The sequence below is a fragment of the Bombus huntii genome, chromosome 4 (genome assembly GCF_024542735.1).
Source record: "Bombus huntii isolate Logan2020A chromosome 4, iyBomHunt1.1, whole genome shotgun sequence".
NCBI classification, from domain to species: domain Eukaryota; kingdom Metazoa; phylum Arthropoda; class Insecta; order Hymenoptera; family Apidae; genus Bombus; species Bombus huntii.
This window is the reverse complement of record NC_066241.1, coordinates 14,971,995-14,992,225: the sequence shown is the minus strand read 5'-3', so window position 1 is coordinate 14,992,225 and position 20,231 is coordinate 14,971,995. Positions and strand designations below refer to the sequence as shown.

Genomic DNA, 20,231 nt, shown 5'->3' with positions numbered 1-20,231 from the left:
TGCTATTATTAACGATGAAATAAAAAAATCAGAATTGCGCTTTTAAATATATAAATACGTAGTAAATATGTTTACAAATTTTACAATAGTAAAAATTATAAAATATATTCTATTTAGTTAAATCTAAGTAATATTTTAAGAATTTTTATTTACTTCACATATGGAAATATATTCTATTTCTAATATGGAAATTGTAAAAATAAAATATGATTTAATATTTGATAATATTTATGGTAATATCTAAAATAACACAGAACAAAAATTATAAGCAATATTGAAACATTAAAAAATTAGAAATTATGAATTGTTCCTTCAAAAAATATGCTTCCCCTACAATATAATATTCTATTTTTGCGTGCAAATTACAACATTACAAACAAGTACAATGTATACGTATTAGTCAAAGTGTCGATGACGAAAGCCGTTGTAAGAACGAAATAAGTATAGGGAACAAATGTTTAAGTTCGGTATACGGTCGTCTTCGAAACACATAGTAATTCTCACTGGGGAATTATTCAGGAAGTCACGGTAATGATAATACATTTCAAAAGAAAAGTGTGTAGCAAATAGCAATTTACCTCGTGGCAAATAGTACCTACACCAGCTTATACGCCAATTTAAAAGAGATCGAAGCACCATTAAAGCTTAACAAACGACGCGTCATCGAGGTAAATAGAGTTCGCTGCTTTATGGAGCACGTAGTAGACAGGATTGGTCGTTGAACGTTTCAACGTTAATCGATCGAGCAAAGGTGAAAAACGATTTCAATAATCGTTCGACGGTTCTTTCTACAGCCCAATTTACCGTGACACGAAAACGCGAAGTGGACGTCTTGCATCCCGTGGCGTCTCCTCGTGCAATTACAGCACCACGACGATTGCTCGATAAAATACGATAGACTTGCATCTACGTCGCAAGGGTCGTGAACGGACAAATAGAACGAGGCTAACGGGATCCTCAAGAGATCCTGGCTCGTTCGAATAGGTCCTTCTGGCCTCATTCTACTTTTCACATCATCCTACCCGCCACCAATTGTTCGTCCTTACTGCAAACCTACATACGTGCGCCCCATTTTACCCAACGTGCGCCAACGTCCATGCATATAATTCCATCCCTCATGGTCATTGCGTGAAAGTTTTTACACGATCACGTGGTGTGCCTTAAAACGAAGCGAAATATCAAGAGAAACGTTTAAAGCTGCATAAAATAAAATAGCTTTAGGAGTGTGTGTCAATTTTCTATAATTTTAAATTTAAAACAATACGTTTATAAAGATTGTTTGGCGTTTGAAATACTTTCGGAATTTTATATTGTTTACAAGAGAAAAATGCATTCTTTATTCATCGTTTGAAATATCAAATCAATGTTTAAGTTAATACTCGAATGTCCTTGTACTTATTGAGATTATCACTTGTTTGTGATCAGTTGATTTTAGGTTTTAGCTCTAATATTGTTTATAAATAAATTATTACATTCTTATTAAACATCGAAACGAACAATGAACGGGATATTTTTTTAAACTTACACAAATTAGAAGTAATGCAAGTATGAAAAGTAGGAATTCCAGACGCGTTTCGGATGCTTGGTGACTTTGGAACAAAACGAAAGATTCTAAGAATATTAATCGAGAAAGACGTACAGTGTGTCTGTACCACAATTTGAAAATATATCGCAAATAGAAACACGAATATCTATCTTCTACTGTCGTATCTTAGAATATAACATTTTATAATTGGTCGAAGGTAATCTTATAACTGATAGTAAGTACATCAATCATTAATGTTTCTTTTTAAAGAGAATAGTACTATCATAATTATGATTTGATAAAGTGATGATTTATTGCTATCTTTTAACAAGAAATAACGTTCAATATAGGCTATTAAGGAAAAATTAAATACGTTGATAATTAAAAAAAGAAATTATCTCTTTCCTTTTGTATCATGTATACGAATATTTTATAATCTTAAAGCAAAGTTGCAATATTATAAAAATAAATACTTTACCAGTCTAAATGAATGATTTAAAATTCGGCTAAAACCTAGTTTTATAGTTAGGAGCTAAATATAAATAATTCTGAAAATAGTTAGATAACATATTTGATTTAGAAAACTTATGATCACATACACACAAAATAGGAAAGAATTTTGAAGTTAAAAAATTCGAAGAAATGTATAATAATCATTTTATGTGTACCTAATTGGACAAAATATCGCGTAACAGGAACTATAAAACCAAATTAGCTTTCATAATTGCTGTACACTCACAGAGTTAAAAAAATGAGTTATTGTTCAACTGTTAGTAAATTCGAGAATGACAGCGAATTTAATTTATTATGTATATAAAATAAATTACACTTTACTAACTTTATAAACAGTCTTATAATTAGAAACTGATTCCATAAAAAGGAATAAATTATAACAGAAATACAACGATGCAAAATTTTAAATTTAGTTTAATATTCTGTAAAAACTTCTCTAAATATTATTTCTATATTTTCGGCTATATTAAAACCATTTGAAAGAAATAACGAAACGTATTAAACACAAAATGCTTCCAACCAACAAACCAAAACGCTAATTGTCTCTTATCGTGTTCCCGATATAAAGTATATCGTATAAGAAAATTTTTCATAACGTCCTAAAATTGACATCTTTGATAAAATTGAAAGAAAATTAAAAATACTAAAAATTTCATCAATTTACGTACTAAACAATTAGGTCCAATAATACATTATTAAATTTCGTATCATTTAGTAGTATCTTCGTGTGAGAAAATTGAAATGCAGAACCTTACAAGAAAACGCTTCATTGGAAAGTAAGCATATGTGTAAATATTTTTTCTAGTCACTTTTAAGGACACTTAACGAATCAAAATTCTGCGACGTAACGTAGCAATATAATATACATACACATTTTGTTACAACACTCACAAGGATGAGCATCAGACGATTCCTTCAATTTAATTTCATTTAGGACCACTTAAACGGTCACAGTGCAACAACCGCCAAAATACCAGAAGGCGACCGAGCACACCATTTGGGAAATTTAAAAGACTTAAATGTACGCTACAAATTACTTTTGCCAGCGATATTAGTCCAACCTTGAAACACTGCGTAGCTTAAAATCATTTCAGCGTCTTCGCTAATCTCTAGATACTTATTGTCCACATAAATAATAATAAAAACTCGGCCGAATATAAAAAGCACCAATCTTGTACAGTACGTTGAATCGCATATCTTGCTTCTACTATTATGCAATTTTTTACTTTTTATATTTCATATATATGGTTATTTGTGAAATTTAATGTTAATTTATTTATTTATTATATTTGTTATATTATAGTTATTTATTTGGGACTTTTACACTACGCGCAATATGATTTCATAGAATATTAAATAATTTAAAATATATCTAAGAAATCATAACTAGCAAAATACAATTTTCGAGCTAGACATTTCATACAATATCAGCGTTACTCTTCAATTTGCTATCCCACTATAAGTAAATATATGTATATTATACAGTTACATGAAAGAAGAAATAATGAAAAAAAAACGCGTGTTCACTATAGCTTTAATTATACAATTGATAAAAATTCATGCTAAAAGGGTACATTACATCCAGTATGCAATTTTAGCATGTAATTAGCATGACATTAAAAAAATTCAAATTAATGAAAGAATGCAGATCCCATTATACTTCGAGTAATTATCTTTAACGTGAACCATCTTCGTTTAATAGATATCGATCTAAAATTCCATTATAAAAGAACAATAGCGAAGTATTTATTTATAAAATCTTATCGAACTCGAAAACTACAATTGTTTGAAAATGACGGCTCTGAATATTAATAAATACTTTTTTAATACTCTTATAAATGATTTTGTTAGCAACATTGTATAAGATAATACCTTATCAACTGCGTAAATTATTTTTGATTAAGTAGAACATTTATATAGAACAATTATGATACATTTGTAACAACGTCCAAACAAATATATAACGAATCTTGAATTATAAGGATAAATAATAAAAAATGTTTAAATCTTGTTTTCATTTTTAGATGGAATACTACACATAATTTAATTTTTAATTTCATCATAAATATCATAAATGGTGGTATAGAATTTTATACATCTATCTAAACACTCTTAATTACATATTAAGAAAAATCTTTCACAGCTGGATTAAAAACTTGCAACGAGTGAAACATAAGAATATTGCTTTGCGTCTTCCTTTCATACAATAAAATTTGCAATATTAGAATTAAAACATCTTCAAAACTAATGGTTTCTCTATATAAATAAATTCCCTTTTTGTAAAGCAATACCGTAGATTAACTAATTGCATCGTTATATTTTTTAATTGCGTTAAAAATAAAATAACTAAAAAATATATGATACCATTAAAAAAAATAAATTTAACATTCATATGCCCTTTCTGCATCTACCTACAAACCAGGTAATTATATTAAATTACATTCTCCTTGAAACAGAACAAGTCTCATTTGAAACATTTTTCGAATAACGAACATTCAGAAGATAATTTCAGATTAAATTTGAAGCATTCATAGAGTAAAATTGATCATCCTCTGTATTTTACTATTCATTATATGTACATACTCCTACATATACCTACTTTTTAAATATTGCTACTTGTATTAACATCCGAAATCTTTCCATCAACATAAAAGTTCCTTTTCGGTCTAATTCCTAATTCATAAAACAAGGAATCTAAAAATGAGGAATTTTTCAAGTAACAAAATAATTGTACATATAAGATTTGATAGTTACAAATTTATTTTATTATTGCACATCGTCTTCGCAAAACCAATTTAATTGCGTCAAAATATTCTACTACAGGTAATTGCGACGATTATAAAGCATAAAGCCACTGCAGTTCAAATTATTCGTAATTTTGTAATTAAATTAAATCTCGTAAAAGATAAACAAATGCCGCATACTTGACAATAACTTCCAAAACTGTTGCAACATCCTTTGAAATTGAACAACTTTTTTAAGATTGATCAAAACGACTTGCGTTTTTCTGAGAAATTAGGAGAATTAATTTACTAGGTGGCGTAGAAAGAAATTGGAATCGCCAAGAAAAAAGGTAAAGGTCGTATTTTTTAACCTTTTTACCTGGGCTTGTAACAAAAACTTAAACAACACATTTTGAACATATATATCGGTTATATATATGCTAAACATTTTATTGAAATTGATTAACGTTGCCATGAGCTGTAAACGATTAAAAATGACGAGAATCACAGTTTTCACGATTTCCTGACCAAAATCTACATCTTTCAACACCTGTCACTTGTTTCCGCATCAACCGATTTCAACAAAATTTTCAACGCGTACATATCTAATATAAATGTTCAAAACGTGTTGTTTAAATTTTCGTTACAGTCCAAGATAAATAAATTGAGAAATGCCATCTTTACTTTTTTCATCCCGACTAATTTGAATTTATTCAAACTTCTTTTTATACGTCATCTAGCGAACTAATCCTTCTAACTTGGCGAAAAAGTCCAAGTGATTTGGTCCAATATTAAGAAAGTTATTCAGTTTGAAAGGACGTTGCAACAATTTCGAAAGTCGCTGTATCTCCCGCGATCAGATTTAAAAACATTACTAACAGATTAAATTACATCCTATGGACATACACCGTAACGATGAGAAATAGATTCAAACATTTGAAAGAAACACGAAAAGCATTGAAAACGATGCAGCCAGCCCCATTATTCATCCCTGCTGACGAATCATTCGCGCGCAAACTGAAAACGATAAATTGGTGTGCGTGTGTTCGGAAGGTATAACCCGTCAAAAGAGTCAAACAATAGAAGGCGGACGATGAATCATGAAAAATCGTAACGGAAAACAGGAGAAGATTTTTTCTGCATACCTGTCTATTCTGTGTGGCGCTACCTAGATCGGTCAAGGTATTCCTAGTAGCGAATACAAAAGGACCGAAGCAGGAATGAAAAAGAGAAAGAAAAAAGGGAAGGACACCGGGACAGTGTCTCTCATGACAGGGAACTTTACGATTCCACGCCGGTTTTATGGAATGCTCTAAGACGGTATCGAAGAGAAAACGAAGACGTTCCGATTCTTCGGACGGACAGGAGGGCTCAGTGTTTGCTTACCTAAAAATAACCCGGCTAGGGATAAACGGACGAACAACACGACAAATTATATTTTCCCGCAAGAATATCGATTTATCGATCGACTTTCCTACAGTTTTCGCAACAATTCCGATAATATGCTTGCTTTATTTCATTGTTACAATTACACGACCGATACCACACGACGCATTATATCGTATACAGGACATTTCTCGCAATACGATCAAGCCATAACTAGACCGCGGATTCTTCTGCATTTTTGGTAAATTTAAAGATGCAAAACTCTACAGAATCTACATAATATGTAAAAATATACAAAATACGGAAAGAATAATGTTCATTATAATATTAAACGAGGAAACCAACCTCTGCTTAAATTCCGTTACTTCATTCGCGTTCATGGATATATGAATTTGCATAAATATCTGCGGTCTAGCCATAATGTTCAGATGGCAGAGGATAGACGAGGATATCGTTAAAAGTAAACGTTCTGAGTGCAAGGTAGTTTATATGTTTGTTTTGGGCCTTTCGAAGTTGTCAACGTTATCCTTATTCTCGTCATTTTGCAAAAATCATGGTAAATTTAAAAAATAGCCAAGCTAGCTCCTCTTCTCTATCTTTTTCACGGATTCTACCATTTATGAGAAAAGCGTTGAGGACTATCTATGCATACGTAATAGCGTAAACGGTGTGTAAAGAAAAATACTCGATCTTATTACAAAATTGAACTATATATTCCATAACAAACTATTATTTTTTGACTAAGTTATCTAAAACAAGGGATTTTTGAAGCAAATAATCTTTCAATTAACACGAATTATCCAAGTCTCATCATACATATATATATATATATATATATATATATATATATATCACTTATACACATACATATATCTTGTTCATTGTTTACAAAGAACAGCCCTTGCATACGAAAACACGTGAAAATAAAATAAACACTATCCGAGATTGGGTTGAATAATTCCTACAATTAATTTCAATGTGTTTTAACGTCAGTTGTCTTGTCATCGAATCAACGTTAATTATCAAACGGTTTTGTTCGGCTGAAGATTAAAATAAACCGCAATATCGTGAATATTGTTGTGCTTCTAAACATTTTTTCTTCTAGGTACTAACAAACATAATACTGAATTTCAGTAGTCTAAAACGTCATTTGCCATAAATCCTGTTGTGCGCACTGATAAATGCTTATGAAAGAGAAACCAACAACAAGAAGATTAACACACCTGAAAGTAAAAGTTTTAATACCTGCGTTTACTACTCATTTTTATTAATACTCAAATGTTCGTAATCGTTTCCCTAACGAGCAGTTCTTTTCATTACTAAATCGTATCGCCCGCAAAAGCATGAAAACCGCAAACTCGAAAAAAACGTAATAAAAATTTCTATTCATCGATACGAACACATTCCACGTAAACATTCTGTTCAAATATTTCCCCTCGTAAAAAATCTAAAGAATTTTTAATATTTATAAAAACTTTACTAGCAGCTCGTAAAAGTATTCTTCAAAACATGTTTCACAACCTAGCCATACATGTTAGCCACCACCTCTTAATCGACACTCTTTAATTATTTGAAAATTATCTTTTAATTTATTACGCATAATGTTAGACCTAATGTTGCGTCCAGTGAAGAAAATAACATAGGTGTAACTAGTTTAAGCGGATCTTAATCAAACGATTTACCAAAAAGGAGAAACATGTCCAATTAATACCGATTCGATGCTAACCTGTTATAAGTACCAGTTTCACACGATATTGACTATGCAAGGTGTATCGTAATCATAATTGCTGGTATAACCAGGATAAGAGTAATTCGTTTTCGAACTTTGTTTTCGAGAATACATATAGATTTTACATATGTAATCCTTGGATCTTTTTATATATTTTGACCTTGCTATAAGCTATGTTTTTATTTTACATTTACTGTTTATTTATTTATTGCATTAGATATACTTCATATTAAAAAAAGGTCCATTTCATACGAAGAAAAATTTCATTAGTACGATAAGCAGAATTGCAGGTATATTCAACAAGACGAAAAAAATATTTTTGACAATTTTTAAAATAAGAAAGTTTACGTACGAATGGTCTGTTTCAGTGCATTCTCTATTTCTGCAATAGAATAAACGCAAACATATGAAATACCTACTAGCAAGATCATTATGTCAAGCAGTGTTGAACACATTTTATTTTCAATGAAAATAATAAATAAAGAATAAATAAATTTATGTGAAATTACCAAATATTTGATTACTTCAAGTAATAACAGAAAATAACGAATAACAAATCATTTTTTTCTTGATTACGTAACTTCCGTGCCAGATAAGTTTCCTCCAAAATTCTAACATGTAAGTCTACGCATACGTCCAGATATGTAAATACACTTCTTTTCATACTTCTTAACTTTTTTCGCGCTGCTTAATTCAATGAAATGTTTGAGTGACGTTTGAGTGCATTTCGTACCAATAGATATATATACACGTTTTTTCTACACGAAAAGAACAATTTTTCTTATCCTTGATCTTTTATCATTATGGGAAATGATCAAATATTCGACAAGTAAATTAGCTGGAAATAATTTACTTCTCAAATAAGATTTTGAAATTTAGTTACAATCAACTTTATTCTGAAAAATATTTATTTGTTACTTTATTTATCCTTTTTATTTATTACATTTACATCAAATAAGAAGTGGCTAATCCTGTCCCAGGTTTTACCACTGGTTACAGGACACGCTGGTATATGTACAGTATACATCAATCCTGTATCCTGTTAATGTCGTGAGGTCAAGAATCCTTGTACCTGTGCGACGAGTTCCATCTTGAATCGTTCGAAATGGCGGAGGCGCCACGAATAGAGATAGAAAAGAAGGAAAAAAGGGAATAAAAGGGACCGACAGTGAGAATGTCTCTCGAATGGTTTACGATGCGTTGTCGTTGTCGTTGTCGTTGTCGTTGTCGTTGTCGTTGTCGGGGTGTGGTGCGGCTCATCGCGAGGCTATGAAACGGCTTCGTTCTCACGGCAAATGCCATACGCTTTTTCCCAGTTTTTCTTTTTACGATACATCTACTTACTTACGTGTCAAACGCAAAATAACATTCCAACTATGTATGTATATGTTTTTAAGTACTCGGTTTTCAAATTCTCTAATTGGCGGACTGAAAATCACAACATGTAATGTAAATCAATGTGTTACTATGTTTCATAAAACGACGTTTTGTATTTGTTTCGTGCGAGTCGAAAGTTTAATATATTTTTTGACTTTATAAAAATATGTCTTCATACATAATGAAGCTATAACGTAATTAACTGTGAGAAAAACGACTGATATTTTTGAGAATTGAAATGCCTGACATTTGCAGTATTTACCTCTAACGAAACTTTTATTTGTCGAGTATAATATATTTAATTTTTTTCATCAATCAATATTCTAATATAAACATAATTAACAATAATTAATAACCTTGCGACCCGCATGAAAGGATGCAATTGGCCATAAATTAGTCGAAGACACGCAACAGGATTTAATATATAATAATATATAATAATGGTAACACATAGCTTATCATGTAATCGATATATGTGCATTAAAATAATTCGTATTAATTATGATATAAATTGTAAGTTCGGATCGATAGGTACATTTGATATAATTCAAAATAATTAACAGATCAACCTACAAAATTAATGAACGTGACGCTATTATTCATCGGCATTTAATGTTTTGCAAGCTTTAATTTGTTGAAAAAAATATGTATGCGGTAGTCACGTTGCTTCAATATGCTGCGTGCGTAGATATGTGGTAATAATATTAATATTAATATGATGTATTTAATTCTTGACTTAAACAATTCTGATTTTTAAATTGTATAAAAATAATTTCGCTGATTGCGATTCAAAAATAAAGAAAAATCGGAAAATAGAATAAAAGTTATCAATCAAAAATGGCGAAAAATGCGTTAGTTGCACGCTCCGAATGGTTTTAATCAAGAAACGTTCGTTGAAGCTGAATCCTGATTGTGCCATTAATTCGATCAGAGTAAAAGTTTCACGGATTTTTCATACTACATAGGATAACATGAATTATAATAAATATGACATAAAAGAGACTTGATAACTCAGGATTAAAAATAAATAAAAAAATATCAAGATATTTAACCCTTTCGACCGATTGTTTTCTACTTGGATTTTACTATACTTTCTTGTGAAAATCGACTGCTAGAAAGAAATTGAATTATTCGTAGCTACAAATGGGTACAGATCAGTACCTTAAGAGTCATGAATGCACCAACGCTCGACGGACAATAACGTAACTCGATCCGGGATCGGATGTCAGTGTAAGACAATGCTGATGAGATTCTTTTACTTTTACTTTTTACGTTCTTTCTTTATGAAACTTATATCAACGCGCTAGTGATATGCCCGATTAAAATAAGACTAAACAGAAATGACAATGTCGACAATATTCGGGAATAAGAATGAAAACATCTAATGGGATATGTGTGCCCAGTATAGGCACTTCTATGTTCAATAATATAAATAAAAAGATAACAGTTTAAAAACTTTTTTAATGAAAACAGTTACATTATGCTATACATTGAAAGACTGCGATAATAAATTTCAGAGAATTGTTCAATTACGTGTGTAAAAAAAAAATAAGATTTCATTCATTGCAGCTCTGCAACCACATATTCTACCAAAATAAAAATTATCCAGCACATTGTTACGTTGCTTGTTCTCATGATTACCAATCAAATATAATAATATATAGCAGTCAGATTAAGTAATGAAGAATGATATAACGCACATATGTGGCACATATTGTTCCACAGAGGATTGCAAAAATTCACTGGAACGTACATATGCGCCCCAACAGGGTCGAAAGGGTTAATGTAGGACAATTTTAATCTGTGAACAAGCGAAAATGAGTTGACTCGTCAGTTATTATCTGATCAATATCTTGGATAGACTAAATTATTTATTTAGGGAACCTCTTATTTACTGATGCATCGCTTCATTTCTATCAAAAACATATTTTATCCTAGTTATTGGATATATAAAACCGATCCAAAAAAAATTGAATCACATTAATTTATTTAGGCATATTTGATCACAGCAGAAATTTCGAGCTACGAATTAACGCAATTAACAGACTAAAAATCGTTGAAAAATTATAGACATATATAGAAAAGTTCAAAATATTTCATATTTATATACAATTAATTATATCGAAATGTAATCGTTTGATTATTTAAAAATAATGATAAATTTTAAAGGCAGAAACTCTTTCGATTAACTTTAATTATCAAAGTTTCATCTCATGTTATTTGCGTACATCGTATTGCGTACATCCTTAACAAAATCGTTAAAGTCAAATAAAAATCAGTATCCGAGATTTGAACCGTTAAATAAATAATTCCTATACCTAATCGTTTCTATTTTCATCATAAAGTTGGCTGTGGTTAAGTGTATAATTTTCTGAATACTAACTACTTTTATATTCACTGCAAAGCATGTCATTATAACCCTTTCCATTAATTTCCTTTTTTACTGCTTGTGCTTGTTTAGAGAATGGGAAAATATAAAAAAGAAATTCAAGTATAGTTCTATTTATACTTTTTACAATTTATATAATAGTTTTTTAATAACGGTTTAATAATTCTGTTATGTTTCATATGTAACTATTATAACTGATGATTTTACACTGACTGTTAAATTTAAACGTGGACCATGTGTTTATATACACTGTTATACACTAAAAATGTATAGAGGTTACAAGATATTTACTGTAGACATGTATATTTGAAAAATTAGTTACACCATAAATAACTATCTTCAATATAATGTATAATAAGTGTTAAAGATAATATCAGTGAATACCAAGACTTGATAATTAAAAACTTTTATAATCTCTACGAAATATATATATACACTTGTATTAAATATTTTGTAATTTATATTGTGCATTTTCAATTTAGGTTAGTTCAAGTTCAGGTTTATTTCACTCTGGTTCAGGTTAGTTTTAAGCACAGATCAGTTTTAATTTCATTAGTTTATCAATATAAGCATGATCGTGACGAAGTCGTGTCTTATTACAATGTTTATGGAATTTCAAAATGTCTCGTATAACAAGGTTTACACATCAGAGCATTTAAATAATACTTTCATGGGATATAGCAGTCCAATAAGTACATAAAGGAGGCCAGATGTAAGAACACTACACCGTTTCCAAATATCTTAATCTCCACGTGCGACATATGCATCGTTGTAATTAAATTAACCACCGAAAAAGCGGCGAAGTGATTTCGTAAGCGATTTATCGATTTAAATTAAGAACATTAGCGTCATAGCACTCGAATCGGCTACTCTACGCGTGAACGATTATCTCTCTCCATTTTCTCCGGTAGGTGTGATGTACGGCACTTGATGCAGGGAAGTGCATAAAACCGGAAGCTACATCAGCGACCCTTCGGCCTCGATTCGACGAGTGGCTACAGTCGTGTAAAGTGGGTTAGGATACGATAGTCCAGAGAGAGTAATTCGTTCATTCAGCCCTCTGATCGAACAACGTAACACAACGTATCGGAAATCGGCACGCGATCCTTCCCCTAGGTAATATCGTACACGACTTCGCGATCTACTCGTAACACCGATACACAATTTTCTCCAAATATAGTCCGTACCTCAGCCAACACCAATTTACCTCGTGTTAACAATTAACAGTCCACTTCCGGTCTGCTCAAGATTATTCGGGAGAATCTAGATGAATAAACGAGATCCTTAACCACTCACCGCATACTGCGGTATCGGTTTGGTTTACCTTGAATATGGTACGTGCGATTGCGGGATTTGCGTCGATTATGGCCGGAGGTTACTAACACCTAAATTTTCCAAGTTTGTCGGAATTGAATATACTTTTATAATTAAGATACGGTAGCTCACGAAAGGATTCGGACACTTATAGAAATCTTTCATGAATATCTTATGTGTGTCGTACAAAATCTTTTGAAAAACTGGCGTAATAACCCAAATGTTATGATTATATTCATCAGGTTAAAAATATATTTGAATATATATGTATATAGGTATTACAAGATATTTAGTATAAGTACATATGTAAGTACTTCATAGAAATCACAAAGTATTCAAACTTATCTATTATTATCTTATATACTATTATCCATTATATCAATAAATTCCGATATTCAGTGGTCATCTTCTCACTTATTATGCACTTAAGATGGTTATTCATACTGTATACTAACTATATCTATACATTTTCAAGTTGGTTCCAAATACCAATATAACAGAAATGATGAATACTGATGAATCAAAAAAGAATTCTTTTTTCCCTCTCTCTCAGCTACTTTTCACACAACGAAGAGTTAGATAAAATAAAAAGAGTATAACTTGAAATTATCACATTATCCATTTTATTCTCTAGACTTCTAGTTGATAAATTTTAGTTTGTACCGTTCATTACAAAACAGTATGATGAATAAAAAATTTAACACAGCAAAGAAAATATATATTTTACGTTAACATCTTTAAAATAATTCATAAATTATCAAAAAGTCGACACTTCTAAAAAAAATATACAGCAGTTATGAAATAATCTGACAGAAAAAATGCCATTTAATGAAACTTTTAACCGCTATATTTTGAAAAATGTTATGCGTTTATTAAATCGGTCATCAATAATCGAATATTTCATTAAATTTAAAAATAAACTGGCATTTATAGTAAATTTTATAATATTAAAAAATATAATATGGAATTTTTTTCTATTTAAACAAAGAAAACAGAAGTTTCTTAAATAACCTAAATATCAACGTGACTTTTAAGAAAGCTGTAAATAGTCGCGCCAAAATCTTCTTTATGAACGGACGTTATTTATCAGGCATATGTCGGTAAAAAACTTAGGATAAAAAATATTTATGATATAAGATTTATTGCTCTCACGACAATTGAAACAGGTTTTTACAAGAAGTACTCGAGTGGTATTTGATGTAACAACATTAAGTGCCGTTTAATATAATGACTTCTCGAGAACTATTAAATAAAACTTCGTAATTAGAGTCAACCGACTATAATCAAGTCTTTCAGTTCATTTCCTTCAACGAATGGCGAAACACCTGCCACTCCATGTTTCGCCCATTTCCGAAATTTCTAGTCAATAGGAACTAATGTGATTCATCGGTGCAACAAGGTTAGCTAATTTAAAATGAATATAGTCCATGTTTCGTACGACTCGACTCAGCTCGATTCGACTCGATTGGATTCAATATTTCAGCTTCGATAAGATTTTGGCGCGATAAAATTACCAAATCGTAAAGAGAAATTTTAACGCATGGAAATTATCATGAAAGACTAGTTATTATAGGAACTGATTAAACAACATTGAAACCGATCACTTACTTTTCGCACTATTCTCCGTTGCAGGTTCCTTCATAATCACGAGTGTGATATTCTTGCTCTCGAAGAAGGGCCTTACACGCTCACAATCGGTAGACGCGAAGTCGGTATCGTTTTTTGACATTTCACCGAAATACCGTGATCGAGATGACACGAGATCGGTGCAACCGCATAATAATATCACGATCGACACAGGTGCCAGAATCGCACGACGATGCCTCTGAATTATTTTCATTTTGACAAAATGGCCAAATCGGCAGAACAAATCGGTGAAAAAGAGGGAAGAAAGCGAAAGAAAGAGAAACTGAGCGGAAACACAGTGGCGTACAGGGGCTGGTGGTAAGTTCCGTAAATCGTGCTTAAGAGCGTGAAAAGAAGAGAGGAAAGGAGACGAAGCACGAGCAACGAGACAATTCAATTTCTCCTTCTCCTCGTTCGTGGTCGTCGTCGTTGTCGTCGTCGTCGTCGCGTATTTGGTACGATGTGATCGTTCGAAGAGTCATCAACCGCGGAACGAGACGCGGTGGCTTCCCCTTTCCTCTTGGTTCTTCGAATCGGCCGCGCGCTATCAAACGGCACGGCAACAATCACGGGTGTTACTGCGAGATCTCGAGACGCGCGAGACGTGCATTTGGTGTGATCGCGCGATGGACGGACAGACGAGACGATGGCTATAGTAATCACGACATCCACTGTCGAGATCGCGCAACAACGTGTTACGGCCCGCACACATACACACGCGACCACTCCGGGTACACCACAATAATAAGCACACACATGTACGCACGTTTAACCGCACGCAAGCATGCATGCATGCACTACGCGACACGCTTTCCACGAGTAGCTCGATGCGACTGAACTGAAGTGCCGAGTGTGCCGAGAACCGAGAGCGGCACCGCGTATTCACAATTCGACCGACCGGCACTCTCCCACTACCCACCACACTACATTCCCTCCGATTCGTTCGCTGCTCGCTACCCTCTATGCTCTCTCCCACCTAACTTTCAATCCACACCGAACTACTTGTCCACCTACTTGCTTACTTACCTACCCAAATGGCACTCCTGATACCTTCCGAAGACGTTACGGGCCGCCACCGACTATTGTCTTTGCTCGCCTTATTTTTACGAAATATATACACATCATGCAAAATAGACTATTATATTGATACATATGTTTTAGGTGATGTATAATTAAAAGAATTCATGAATATATAAATAAAATTTATGCCACTAACATACAAAGTTTTCTTATAATGATGAGTGAAAATATATAAGAGTACTTTTCAAAATATAAAAGTATAAAAATAATGTTTAGCGGCATATTAAATCCACACGAAACGAAAATTTAAATAAACGTAATTTGTGTTCTTGTCTGATTTACTTGCCACACATTCAATGCCTCGTATTCTTCGATACAATCGTTAATTTGGTCGGGTTTAAATCCTTTAGTAGTACATCGTTCCAATATATCTGATACTTTAACAGTTTTCGTATTGCTTGCTAGTTCTTTAATAAGGTAGAAAATTCGGCTCATTGGGTTTTCTTGGACATTTGTTGATAACGTTTCAGAATAGTTAATAGAATATTTAGACATCTCTATTAATCTATTCGCCTCAATAACATCCGCCTTTTCAACGACATCTGATAATCTTAGACGCGCCAGTGCAGTCGATAGACGTAAAAGCGCTAATAAATTACGTGCAGATGTAAAAGTTTTGTCCTGGCTGTTACGAGCTGCTTTCCTCATTTCCACGTAGGACTCTGGAAATAGCAATTGTTCAAAAATATAATTATGCATACTGTGATAAGTATCACATTAGAGAAATTTAATAAAATTCTCACCAACTATATAATCAGTCAATTCTTCTGGAACAACAGGTTGTTTCGTTTTACATACAGTAATATATCTTCTAATTAAATTCATATCCAAAGCTTGCGATTCCATAGGTGGTTGTATGCAATGCTGATGAACGTAAGTTATGTGTTGAGCCATTCTGAAAAAATATATTGATTAAATTATTTTATATTCTCACACTTTTCTACTAGTTGAATAGTAAATCCGTGAAAATTCTGTATATGTAAATAAAAAAATATATTTGTACAAATACTAACTTCAAGTCATTACCGCGATCTGCACGATCCTGAATTAACCATAATAAATCAAATCGTGATAATAAAGCAGCAGGTAATTGAATATTCTGCTCAATTGTTCTTTTTGGGTTATATCTACCATAAGCAGGATTTGCCGCAGCTAATATCGAAACTCTTGCGTTCAAGCGAGTTGTAATTCCTGCTTTGGCAATCGATATAGTTTGTTGTTCCATCACCTCATGAATAGCAGTTCGATCAGCATCTGCCATCTTATCAAATTCGTCGATGCAACAAACACCTTCGTCAGCTAATACCAAAGCTCCTCCTTCGAGCATCATTTGGCCAGTTAAATTATCTTTCATAACTGAAGCAGTTAGACCTACTCCAGAAGATCCTCTACCAGTTGTGTACTGAGATCGAGGAGCTAATCTCGTTATAAACGAAAGTAACTGAGACTTGGCAACTCCAGGATCACCCATTAAACAAATATTAATATTACCTACAAATGATAGATATAATAAAGCGAAAAAAAAATATGTATATAAACAATAATCTTAAATGTTAAACAACCTCTAATTTTAATATCCTCTCTTTGTTTATCTGTACCACCAACTAGCAGTAATAACAGCGCTTTTTTAACATCTTCAAGTCCATAAATTTCTGGAGCGATAGAACGAGCTAATTTACCATAAAAATCTTCCTCCACTATTAAGGATAATTCATCGTTTGTTAATACTGCGTTACTATCATCAGCAGTTTGTGAATTAGTGAGACAGACAATTCTCTAAACCATAAAAAATATATATATTTAAGTATGATAAATATATTACGATATTATAAAATTATTAAAACAATCGATTACATACATGTGCATCTAAATAAGTTTCATTTAGAAGAGCTGCACCCACTCGAACGCTAAAACCAGATTTTATAATAGGTAAAAAAATACCCGTGATAAGTACATGATCCCCAGGTAAACATTTTCTTGTTGTTTCACCTCTGCAGTATATTGTTAATGTTCTTGGAATATGACCCACTGGAACTTGATCGCTCTTAGAATTATTAAAATATGATTACTACAATTATAAAAATTATTACCAAATATTTATGAATATAAAAAACTTATACACATATACAAAACTTACATGTTCTTGTATTTTTATTTCCTGAAATTTCACAAATTTTGATCCTCTTGTTTGCATATCTAACACACCACCAGCTTTATTTATACGACAATCATCACTGGGGCATTGTCGTAATGGCATATATTTGAGAGATTGAACCTAAAAGTTTCAATTTTATTAAATTTTTGTTCCATCCTGTAACATAAAAGAATCATTCATTTCTTACTGGTTGGAATGTCTCAGCACCACATTGATCGCATGTATATGTAGCAACAACAAGAAGGGGCATTACATCACTGCATCTTGTTACTATACCTCTCACTGTAACTAGTTTTCCTATTTTGTCAGCTTTTATATCTCTCACAGAATATGCTTTTGCTGTCTCAAAATCCTTGAAATACACTTCACTGAAATGTTCATAAAATTTGTTTGTATTATATAATATTATATATTTATATATAGAGACAAAAATGAATATTAAAATGATATACAAGCGTCTCATAAGTTCTGGGGCATATTTATTTCTCGGATCTCGTTGCTCTCCGTCATGTCTGTTACGACTTTCCATTAATAATCTATGTTCAATATATACATCCAAAGCATCTTTTGGTGGTACAGGTCTTTCTTTTAACTCAGGTAACATCTCTTGAATAAGCTACGTAAATGTAAATACATCTTTTCAATCAATGTAATAAATAACTTCTCAATGCCATATTAAAAAATAAATATATTAACATGTTCACAATGTCCATATGTGATTTATGATATTCCTTAATCAAATATAATAACAGACGATATGATAAACCTGAGACAGGTCCACTCTTTATAAAATAATTTATGAATGAATGACTGAATTATAAGCATTATACACATGTAAGAAATAACTCAATTGAACATTATAATTTAGCAGAATAAAATGAAACATAATTGATTCAATAACAATATAAGGAACGTAATATTTTTTCTGCAAATTCACCAATATATTCTTCTTTATCTTAAATTCCTAAATTTCTAATCATGTTTGTTGATGAATGAACAAGATATGTATCATATATTTGGGTATAAGAGAGAAGTATGTTTCTGTCTTGCATTATGAACATATTAAGATCCCTATATATTATATCCATATTATAAATATAAACTTACCTCCAAAAGTAAATTGACATATCTTCTAGTATTGTTTGCAATAGATATCGCTAATTCATCATCGAAGTCATGTATATCATCTAATTCTATTAGTAAATCTACTTGTTCACGGTGAGCAATATTACTGAGTTGTGTCTTATATTTAAGTGCTTTCTTGCCAGTTTCATTATCTATTGCTACAAAGCTCGTCAAAAAGAGCTTTAATTGTTCTAAAATAACAGAGAAATTAAACAAATTGTTAGATGTGTCTAAATTACGATATATTCTTTTGTAGTGGTTAGTTTATAATATAAATACTCACCCCTAACTTTTGCATAATCCATTGATATTTTTGGTGGCATTGTTCTAAATTTATTTTTACAATTATTTTAAAATTTAATGTAAATATTATCTTTACTTGAACAACTTAGGTTCTGTTAATGCAGTATAAAAACACACACTATTCTTGGAGTAATCTTCCCGCCTAAACCGAACCGAATATTTACTTGACTGTAATATCCACAATTTTCGATATTCGACTGTAACACCGGTAATTTTTTAGAATTCTAAAACATACAAATCTACAACTTCATAATTAAATACGGAATATAACTGCAAATCATTCTTTTACTTAAAAAGTTTTTAACATTTAATCTCTTAAAATTTTATCTTCATAATATATCTTTATGATTATCTTTATAATTATCTGAAAGTTTAACAAAGCTTTATATTTCTGCTTATATTGCTGTTCATAAAGTTTTCTTTCAAAATTTTGCGAAAAGCTTACTAAATATTTAAATTGCATTAATATATTATATCTGAGAGGAAATCTCTCTGATTATATAAAGAATTTAATTAATAACATTTAAAATATTTAAAATGTTCTATTAGGTATAATTTAGATTTTACAGCTTGGATCAAATTTACAATATGGATATTACAGATAAGTCCAACATGAAAAATTCAAATCTCCCCTTAGTAAATCTCTGCACCACGAGCACTACATAAAACAATCTGTTAAAATAGATAAATAATAAAATAGATATATAAATCATATAAAAATAGGATATAAACCAGAGTTACAAATATAGTATGTATATTAATATCACAAGTGAAGTTAAATCTCTTTATCTTTAGTAACGATGTAATTTTATTAAAAATAAAAATTTATTTATTATTCGCATACAATATAATAATGTTTTAGATTATGGTCACGGGATACTTGGGGTCGCATTGATCATTGGTCACTGATTCAATAACGTATATTAAAAAGAAAAAATAAACCAATTATCCAGTTTTACTGATTCACTCTTATTCGATCAAAATAA

The 20,231-nt window shown here is 31.3% G+C and overlaps 2 protein-coding genes across 6 annotated transcripts in view; both read right to left on the bottom strand.

Annotated features, from left to right (window-relative positions):
* LOC126864413 (division abnormally delayed protein) overlaps window positions 1-15,615 on the bottom strand; it is a 242,240-nt gene extending 226,625 nt beyond the window's left edge. The window contains exon 1 of the mRNA XM_050615751.1: window positions 14,565-15,615. Within this exon, the coding sequence (XP_050471708.1) occupies window positions 14,565-14,796 (232 nt within the window). The 5' untranslated portion in view covers window positions 14,797-15,615. The remainder of the gene's footprint in view (window positions 1-14,564) is intronic.
* A 154-nt stretch (window positions 15,616-15,769) lies between these two features.
* LOC126864408 (DNA replication licensing factor Mcm7) lies at window positions 15,770-20,228 on the bottom strand. Of its 5 annotated transcripts, none has more exons than XM_050615725.1 (11): window positions 20,090-20,228; window positions 19,226-19,917; window positions 18,925-19,133; window positions 18,270-18,433; window positions 18,005-18,185; window positions 17,800-17,937; window positions 17,521-17,706; window positions 17,225-17,438; window positions 16,676-17,153; window positions 16,406-16,557; window positions 15,770-16,324 (listed from the first exon to the last, which is right to left on the bottom strand). In XM_050615725.1, exons 2-11 carry the CDS (start codon window positions 19,263-19,265, stop codon window positions 15,909-15,911), a joined length of 2,178 nt encoding a protein of 725 aa, XP_050471682.1. In that variant the 5' UTR covers window positions 19,266-19,917; window positions 20,090-20,228; the 3' UTR covers window positions 15,770-15,908. The 5 variants fall into 5 exon arrangements, with proteins under 5 accessions (XP_050471682.1, XP_050471683.1, XP_050471685.1 ...); XM_050615726.1 differs by having other exon boundaries at window positions 19,226-19,484; window positions 20,090-20,216; XM_050615728.1 differs by having other exon boundaries at window positions 19,226-19,469; window positions 20,090-20,209.
* Window positions 20,229-20,231: the final 3 nt, after the last annotated feature.